At 44.4% G+C, this 9,872-nt stretch overlaps 1 protein-coding gene across 1 annotated transcript in view; it reads left to right on the plus strand.

Moving 5' to 3' along the window:
• The first annotated feature begins 3,607 nt into the window (after positions 1 to 3,607).
• LOC118424185 (sodium- and chloride-dependent glycine transporter 2-like) overlaps positions 3,608 to 9,872 on the plus strand; it is a 15,341-nt gene continuing 9,076 nt past the window's right edge. The window contains exons 1-5 of the mRNA XM_035832722.1: positions 3,608 to 3,861; positions 5,731 to 5,862; positions 6,579 to 6,728; positions 7,365 to 7,470; positions 8,479 to 8,611. Of these exons, the coding sequence (XP_035688615.1) occupies positions 3,612 to 3,861; positions 5,731 to 5,862; positions 6,579 to 6,728; positions 7,365 to 7,470; positions 8,479 to 8,611 (771 nt within the window). The 5' untranslated portion in view covers positions 3,608 to 3,611. The remainder of the gene's footprint in view (positions 3,862 to 5,730; positions 5,863 to 6,578; positions 6,729 to 7,364; positions 7,471 to 8,478; positions 8,612 to 9,872) is intronic.

Genomic DNA, 9,872 nt, shown 5'->3' on the forward strand with positions numbered 1-9,872 from the left:
TATAGAAGACAGATGTTTGTACTAATAAGAGATAAAATATCAATAGGTAGACATTGTGTAAACACTAAATTTATTAGGACAAGTTGTAAAATATGCTAAAGAAAGCAATAAACTAATAAGAAAAAATTACTAAGAAACATTTTACATACATGTAAGTTTCATGACTAAAACATGGATAAAGAAACACTGCATAGAAATTATATTGCTGGGATTGACTTGAGAAAAAATTGTTCAAAAGCACATTTTCTTCAACATGCCCCCCTCCCCCAAACACTACAAATTGTATCAAGTATTTTACCTTGAAATTCTTCATCCATAGCGTCAAAAAAGGTTCTATTTGTGCCGCTTCAGTCACATATCCTCCGTTTCTGAGGGGCACGCGACCCAAAATTTGGCGCGTTTGGATCGCCGCAAAATTTGGCGCGCCGCCGCCCGGCCAAATCGGGGCGATCGTCGGGGAAAACAGCTCGGCGCTTCGCCTTCGTGAATGCTAGAAACTTGCCGATGACATCAAAACAGCCGGAAGTGTGGAACCACGATCCGACGCTCCGGCCTCCCCGCTTACGGCGCGCCGTTTTCACCGGCAAATTTCTGGCGTTTTAAACAATTTTCAAGCAAAAGAAACACATCACAAGAAAGAGAAACTTATATCCTTTATTTTGATGGGTAAATTTGCCTCTAGAACCGGATAGTTTTTGTACCGCGGGTGTGGGAAGATGGTAGTAAATTTACGGATCGCCGTACGGCAGAGGGTTTTCGTGGTAGCGTTGAAATACATAGTCAAACGTTCTTGAGACGTTTCGATGACGTCATTGCCTACTTATATATTCACATGCATTGCATTGGTCTAATTAGGCATTTATTTCATCTTTATGAATAGGTAATGCAAATTATTATACGAGATAATTCACTTGATTATATTTTACTCCAATGGATCTGAAATATCACCATATACAAACGCTTCATTCATTCGATGTAACCAGATTTAAGAGGCTTTCAGTACCGACCACAACTGTTATCAAATGCGTAAAGGGGAGGTATAAAGCTTGACGGGGATGTACTGTTGGTCGCCTAAGCCGTAAGTTTGTCCACGAGAAAGAGAACTGGGAAGGGCCTTTGGAAGGGCCTTTGGAAGGGCTGGGTTAACATTGTTTGAACCATCGATCCAACCATCCAACCAAGAAAATAGTGGCCACAAGGCCATGCCGCTGGCGCGGCAAGGCAAAAAAGTATGAAATATCAAGCATTTTCATTTTAAAAATTTGCAAAATTGGTGAATAAACATATAAACATACATAATTACACATAACGTTACATGGTGCAAAACGTACACATCGAGTGAAATCTGGTATATAGTTCGTGTCCGTTCATTTGGGTCATTTCCTTTACTGTAAAAGTCTTTCAAGGTTATTTATAGCATATGTACCATATAATTCATTATCATAAGGGAAATCTTTTCATTATAAATCTCATTTTGGGGCATTCTCATCATTTTACGGTGATTTTGACAACGCTGCAATTGTCAATAACATGTTCATTTAGTCTAGAAACGCAACAGTGCCGCACGTCAGTGTGAGTGCAAGACAAAATCGGCGAAATTAACACAACAGTACCGCAGTGAACGAACGCAGCAATGCCGCAAGCGTGCCCCACGTCCAGTGAGAGGGGACCTTTAGTGCTCTACTAGCCATAGCCTCTACCTTTTGTAGTCATGCACCAAATTCAATGAAATTCACACAAAATGAACAAAAATGTATTAGTAATACTGCTATAAAATTACCCTGTGGAAGTCCTAAGTAAAGTTATCAAAATACGACGTAGAAATAAGACATCGCTGATTTACTTCTTTGCATGCGTGTGCTTGTTATTTGCCATTAAACACCACGGAAACCATGTATAACCTTGGGCATGTCATGTTCAAAATAAAGATAGCGACCACCTGTCCAAAGCGACCGTTTTTGCCCGGTCCCCTGGTGGTCGTCTTCAGCACGTTTGACTGTAACGTTACATTCATTCTAGAAATTTTCACTGCATTCCTGATATTTGTGTTCATTCTTGTGGCCGACCAGTTCTCTATCGAATGTTTCGAATAATATTGGAATGCCATAGAATGCGGTCGCACTGCAGTTAGATTAGTAAGAATACACTTTGAATGCCGTTCGATATTTCTCCACCTCAAATGCACCTCGAAAATTTTGAGCACGACAAAACATTCGGGCTACGGGAATAGGCACAAATATCAGGAAAGCATTGAGAATTCCTAGAGTACACAACGAATTACAATGAATATACAAAGAATTTTTTTTCTTTTTCAGCCAGGTTTTAATTTTATATATCAAATTATTTTTTTTTCCAAATTTCATTCAGAAGTTATGAATTACAGAACATTCAAAGATAATCACCTACTCACGTACATAGAACATAGAACATACGACTAAATATACACAACTAAAAACAATCATTATAGAATATTTACACTAGCATTTCCTTACCATTTTACACACTAGTCTAGAGCCATTCCCACTGGCTTTTTTTGGCTAGGGTTTGCTCCCTAAGACTTTTTACAGGGGTGTTTTATCCCCCTGGATTTTCTGTGCTGGGGTTTCTTCCCTAGGACTTCTGTGCAAGGGTGTCATCCCTGGGTTTCTGTGCAGGGTTTCCTTCTCTGGTTTCAATTTTACATATATCACAAATTTACATATACAAAGAATTTTATCCAGACGGCATTCCGATTCTCGTGTGGAAGGGGTCTTAAGACTTATGTTTAAATTGCAAGTCTGGTAATGTGATACAAACAGTACAAATATGAAAAAATGCGGAATCAGCATGGAGTGGTGTGAATGATAAACCAGAATGCCACGATTCTCAGCGGCCAGCAGCACAGACGTAAACGGTAAAGCGCGCCCGTAAAGAACAGATTTATGTTCTGGCACATCCCCGTCTTGCAATTAGCCAGCAAAAGGGTATGTCACCCCGTAAGGGGCGGTATAATCCCGCCGTGTGTAGACATGTGCGAACATGTGCACATTTGTGTAAGGCGGCTTTGAAAAGGTGTCCTTAACACCTGTTTCGCCATAACCTCTATTGTATATCGAGAATCCTAATAAATAAATAGATAAATAAATAAATGTTTCAGATAACACCAGGTCGAGCGGGGCATTGCCAAAATACGAGTAGAAGCCTTCTTAGTTTTGTATGTCATGTTATTACCTCCGTGAAGTTTTACAGAAGGTATTGTTCTGTGTGTGTGTGTGTGTGTGTGTGTGTGTGTGTGCGTGTATCTCTGCCACAGGGTGCGTGTCATAGAGTGCGCCTGGGTTTGCGTTTGTGTGTGAATGTGTTTTTCGGGTGTGTGCATGTTTATATAAGTGTGAATGCTATTTGAGGAAAAGTTCAAATAGCATTCAGACAAAGGATGGAACTTTCAAACGTACCGTATGTGTAATCTGGATGGAGGAGACTTCAAAACATAGATTATATGGATTTTGTTACTTCAAGTGCAGTGTAAAGTAACAATGTTTTTGTAGTACTTTAAGTTCAATTGCATTTTTTTTCCATCACGTGCGATATCTGCCATCAACACTCCCGATTAAATTTTCCCAGGAAACAAGATGGCGTCCAAATTCGAAGAAGCCATTCCGATGGCGTCCACGGGACCCCAGCCACACGTGGTCGTCATGGCAACCGATGACGCGGAGACGACGCCCAACTGTTGTTGCTGTGACGACGGGTGTGAGGAGGAGAACGAGGAGCGCGGGAACTGGTCCTGTAACTTCGAGTCCATCCTGGCGTGCATCAGCTATGGCATAGGGCCGGGGTACCTGTGGATGGTGCCGGACGGGTACAGCAGACAAGGAGGGGGTAGGTATAGGCAGGGGGTAGTCAAGGGACGGGTACAGCAGACAAGGAGGGGGTAGGTACAGGCAGGGGGTAGTCAAGGGACGGGTACAGCAGACAAGGAGGGGGTAGGTACAGGCAGAGGGTAGTCAAGGGACGGCTACAGCAGACAAGGAGGGGGTAGGTATAGGCAGATGGTAGTCAAGGGACGGGTACAGCAGACAAGGAGGGGGTAGGTACAGGCAGAGGGTAGTCAAGGGACGGCTACAGCAGACAAGGAGGGGGTAGGTATAGGCAGATGGTAGTCAAGGGACGGGTACAGCAGACAAGGAGGGGGTAGGTACAGACAGAGGGTAGTCAAGGGACGGGTACAGCAGACAAGGAGGGGGTAGGTACAGACAGAGGGTAGTCAAGGGACGGCTACAGCAGACAAGGAGGGGGTAGGTACAGGTAGTCAAGATGATGCTCATGTTACGGGTTCGTCATGTTTGTGGTCAAATATATAATAGATAATCTTTATTGAGACGACAAAAGTACAGCGACTTTCGTAAGGTCTACATGTATAACAACTACTTACAGTACAACTAAACAGACATATGTGGATATCTATAGGTATGAATAAATCAACAGATAGGGTCTAGCATGTCATTTAGTCTATTGGTTCTACGGTATAAACATTCGTGGATATATTTGCCTACTTGTACACAGTGAGGATTATCGCCTCCCAGAATGTAGTTGAGTTTATCTATCGAACAGAGAGTAGCAAATTCTTTAGAGCAAGCGGAAAGTAACATGAACAGCTCTGTGCTTTTATCATTATATCGAGAACAATCCATAACAAAGTGACGTTCGTCTTCGATCTCATATCATCTGTTCTTTATTGCTTGTTTATATTGATTTATGGCCTCCTTCTGTCAATATTGACCATGGTAAAATCCTAATTGATATCAGCCCTACATCGTCGAATGTGGCTAAACAGACAGTCTCTGCCACATAGGGCACATCTGTAAGCTGACTCAGGTCTGTTGCAGAGTTCTTTTCGCAGAATCCGCTTTTCTGCTGCCATACGCATCAGTCTGGTTTCTCCTGATTTTAGCTGCCTGGACAGTGTGCATCTCCAGCTGGATCTGTCATTTGCATTGCATACCCGTTAAATAGCCTTATGGCATAACACATCAGGTCTGTACTGAAGAGCAGAACTCAGTCTGTGCATGGAGAGGGTACTCCTACTACAGCGTACTGAAGAGTTCAAGCTGCATATCCAGACGGATTTCATTGACCTACTCACACCACGAAGGACCCCTACTGTTTTCGATAAGTGTGGTGAGTTCTTTTACGCGCTCGAGGTGTGACTCTCCCCAAACACGGGACCTCCATTTAACGTCCTATACGAGTGACGTCCCTAACCGAAACCAGGTTCTCATTTTCAACTGAGTTCAGTGAGAAAAGTCGTGTGAACTTGAAGTGCCTTTCCCAAGGGCACAAAGACGGCGGCATATCAACGGATATGAACCCAGGACCTTTCTGTTACGGACCAAACACCCTGCTGTTACGTCACACGATCCCACTGGGTAATAAACAGAAAAAATGAACACATAAATGCGTTATTTATTTATCCATTTCTGTTTTAACTGACGTTTATCATTTGAAGAAAAAAAGGGGTGGAGGAAACTAGTTATGTGGAGATTCCGAGCGAGCTCGCCGGAGTGAGTGTGTGTGTTATCATTTGACTAAGGTATGAGGTTTTGGAACTTGGAAGTTTTGATTGCGATTCTAAGGTCTCGGTCATGGGTTTGCAATAAAGTCATAATGTTTGTTTTAGGATTGCTGAGATGTGGTGTTTGAGCAAATGTAGTCAAATATTGAAGCTTACACAATATTCTCCTTCATCAGGTACTTTCGTGTACGCTTACATGGCGATGCAGATTCTCATCGGTTTCCCCATGGTTTACCTGGAGATGGCACTGGGACAGTACACGTCTCAGGGACCTATCCGTGCATGGAGAGGGGTGCCCATACTACAGGGTAAGTCACATGGCCTATCCGTGCATGGAGAGGGGTGCCCATACTACGGGGGAAGTCACATGGCCTATCCGTGCATGGAGATGGGTGCCCGTACTACAGGGTAAGTCACATGGCCTATCCGTGCATGGAGAGGGGGTCCATACTACAGGGTAAGTCACATGACGTATCCGTGTATGGAGAGGGGTGCCCATACTACAGGGTAAGTCACATGGCCTATCCATGCATGTAGAGGGTTGCCGATACTATAGCAGGGTAAGTCACATGGCTTATCCGTGCATGGAGAAGGGTGCCCATGCTGCAGGGTAAGTCACAAGGCCTATCCGTACATGGAGAGGTGTGCCCATAGTACAGGGTAAATCACATGACCTATCCGTGCATGGAGATGGGTGCCCATACTACAGAGTAAGTCACATGGACAATCTGTGCATGGAGAAGGGTGCCCATACTACTAGGGTAAGTCACATGACCTATCCGTGCATGGAGAGGGGTGCCCATACTGTAGATGCCCATGCTATAGGGTAAATCACAGGGACCAATCCGTGCACAGAAAGGGGTGCCCAAACTACAGAGTACCCATACTACAGCTTAAGCCACTGCGACCAGTCCGTGCAGGGAGGGGAGTGCCCAAAGTGTTAACAAATGTTGCCTTGGTTACACCAATAGCCTCCTTGGTTACTCAAGAAAATAAATGCACTGATTTGATTGGTCATGTACAGGGATCGGAATAGGAATGGTTGCAATGACGGCCATCCTGAGCATCTACTATAACGGTGTGATGGCGCAGATCCTGTACTACCTGTTCTACGTTACCGGAGATCTACACACGGCTACGTCATGTGACAACCCATGGAACACTGAGAACTGCTGTGAGTGCTGCATTGTAAACATAACAGAGATTATGATTTCTGAAAAAAGTTTCATCAGGTTGGAAGAATATAGGATATAGGAGACTTATTTTTACATAACCAGCAGGTACTTACATTGCTTACGTTTCAAGCTTAGCCACGTTTAGAAATTAGGATTGGTTTCTCACCGCATACGCGCCACCTACACCGGCTATATATAGCGGGGAGAGGCAGAACTCCAGTTAGAAGCTCTGACGAAGGTGTCTGAGAGACATCGAAACGAAAGCAGTGTAAGTACCCCTGCTGGTTGTGTAAAAAGAGTTCTCCTATACCCCCAGAGATTAGGATTGTTATGAAATCGCTGCCAAAGGTAAATACTAAGTATATTTGCTTCTCCAAACCCTTATCCTCGTATGTGAGGCCATAGTCTTGAGACTTGAAGCTTAGAACACTAACATGTGAACAAGGCGCAACTTTAACAAGCTACCACAAACTTGTGGATTGAGAAAATGTCCAAGTCTTGCAGGAATACATCAGCTTCATAGTATGAGCTTAAACAGACCGTGTGGTATGACAAACAAGGAATAGAAGCAAAGAAACGAACGAGCATACAAACAAACATACTTAGGTCCTTACACTTATGCCATTCCTTTACAGATACCAGCATGTGCGGTAAAGTGGTGGAGTACTACGGCGACGACAAGATGTACAACTACACCTATACAACTTGTGGCCACATGTCTGCTGCGTCGGAGTACTTAGAGTAAGTCATATATCCATTAACAGTTTGCATTGTACAAAGTTTATGAATGCACTGGATCTCAAATATATAAACCTACTTATCATGAAGTGTTGCTGTCGGCAATACATTGGAATATGATATTGTAACATCGACTATCATAATTTCACCAGGTGCCATAATACCGCCACCTAAAAAAAAACGTTAGTACAGAGGTCTTCCCAAGATTGTCTTGAATACCGAATGTTAAATATCGTAAATGTAATACAATTCAGATATTTAGGTGTTGAAGACAATCTTGAGAAGGCCTCTATAACAACGTTTTTTGAGGTGGCGGTATAATGGCACCTGGTGGAATTATGCGAATGTATGTTAGATCAAAGGCAAAAGATCTTTGTACTTCTATCTTTTTTAAAATTAAAATGAATATCTAACATCCTAAATTGCATTATTGGGCATGAACGAACTCTGGACTATGGTTCACCTTTCACTAACCTTTTTTGCATACATTTTACTATCTAATAGCTAAACGTAAAGTTTGTACTCGGGCTCATGGGAATTTTGGTGACGACATTAGTTTTCACGTTCAGTATCTACTTTAGAGTTTCTTCATTCAGAGATCTAAAGTCATTGCTTTCCTGGTTTTACTTTTAAAAGAAATTCCAAAACGTTTTGAATATTCTCATAAAGTACAAAATACCATGGAAATATATGTATGTAGATGCGGTCCCAAACACGACTCTTCCCAGTCATGGACCTGGATGATGGGAGATACAAGATGAGTCACGTTTGGGACCGCATTCTGCACAGTGCAGCAGCGACACCTAGCTGCAGTGCCAGGTAGAACTAGTTATCATCACATTGAGAAAGGTGACATACGGTCCGCCGAAACGTCCGTAAGAAAATTCCTACTGGACGAAAACCTACAGATATAGATTAGAACTTATTTCGGACATTCTAGACTGAAATGTTAAGGCAAAGCCCTATCAAGTCTTGGTACTCAGCCACCATCACCATCTTGTTTTGTTTCAGTCATTACGTTCTCCAGAGGCCTGACGTCCGTGGTTACATGGGAGCTGTCCGGGGTGACCTGGCGGGGTGCCTGTTCCTGGCCTCCCTGTTGTTGATGGCTGCCCTCAGCTTTGGAATCAAATCTCTAGGGAAAGTGCGTAACAGCAGAATTGTCCTAACTAAAGCTAAGGGCACAACCCGCCGTCCGTATCTATCGTCAAGCCTGGGGCACAACCCACCGTACGTGCAATTTGTCCGTACGCTTTTTGTGGAGGCCACGTCCGCCACGTATTCCTGAAAACGTGGAGAACGACTGGCAAGAGCAGGGAGGGAGTACGTCAACGCACGTCACTCGCACGGTTGCGCAATGTGTAAGTACGTGGTCTGCACGCCACGCCTGGCGGAGAGCGGTTGCGTTCATCGTTCGTTGCGCAAGTGGTAGGTGAGTTTCACGTGCGTACAACGTACGGTCTCTGTGCGAGTGCCACGTTAACGTATGCAGGCCCTACTTACACGTGCTGCTTACGTACGGTTTCCTCACTCACTCGCATGGTGTAAGTGCGTGCAAGTGCGATGAACGTAAGTTTTTCGGAGATGTTTATATAGGACGACCTTTCAAGGTCCTATCGGCTGCCTCCAGAAGTCCTAGCAGCTGCCTCAAGTAAGATGCCACCCATTCCACCGCAGAGACTCCGGATTCTGATGCTGCAATAGTAACTACAAGAGCACTTGACCATGAGAAAACTTTAATAAACTCACGGAGCCAGTGCGTTGTGCGCCCATTGGCTGTACAGGGCAGGCGCGTCGCCCGTACTGGCACGTACGGAGGGCGAATCCGCAGGCCGAACGCAGAGAAAGTTCTGCATGCACTTAAATTTCTACGGCGCGTCTGCGTGCTCCCAAATCCGTGTGATTCGCCACGTGTTCGTACGGAGACGGTACTTACCACTTACGGATACCAAAAGATTGCCTGCGTTTTGGCACGTAGACAGCACGCACTTGCAAGTACGGCGGGTTGTGCCCCTAGCTTTAAATAATTTGTCCGTACGTTTTTTTGGGAGGCCACGTCCGCCACGTATTTCTGAAAACGTTCAGGCTGTATTGGGCAGGCGCGTCGCCCGTACTGGCACGTATACGGGGGGCGAATCCGCAGCCCGATGGCACACAAAGTTTTGCTACACGTAAAGTTCTACGGCGTGTCTACGTGCTCCGAAATCCGTCGGGTTCCCTACGAGTTCGTACGGAGGCGGTACTTACCACTTACCGGGATCCCAAAAGATTGCCCACGTCTTGGCACGTAGACAGCACGTATTTGCACGTACGGCGGGTTGTGCCCTTAACTTTAGGTAAAATGCAATGTAGTTTACCAGCTTTGACGGGTAAAACAATATAGTATAACAGTTAGGACGGGTTGC

The sequence above is a fragment of the Branchiostoma floridae genome, chromosome 10 (assembly GCF_000003815.2).
Source record: "Branchiostoma floridae strain S238N-H82 chromosome 10, Bfl_VNyyK, whole genome shotgun sequence".
NCBI lineage: Eukaryota > Metazoa > Chordata > Leptocardii > Amphioxiformes > Branchiostomatidae > Branchiostoma > Branchiostoma floridae.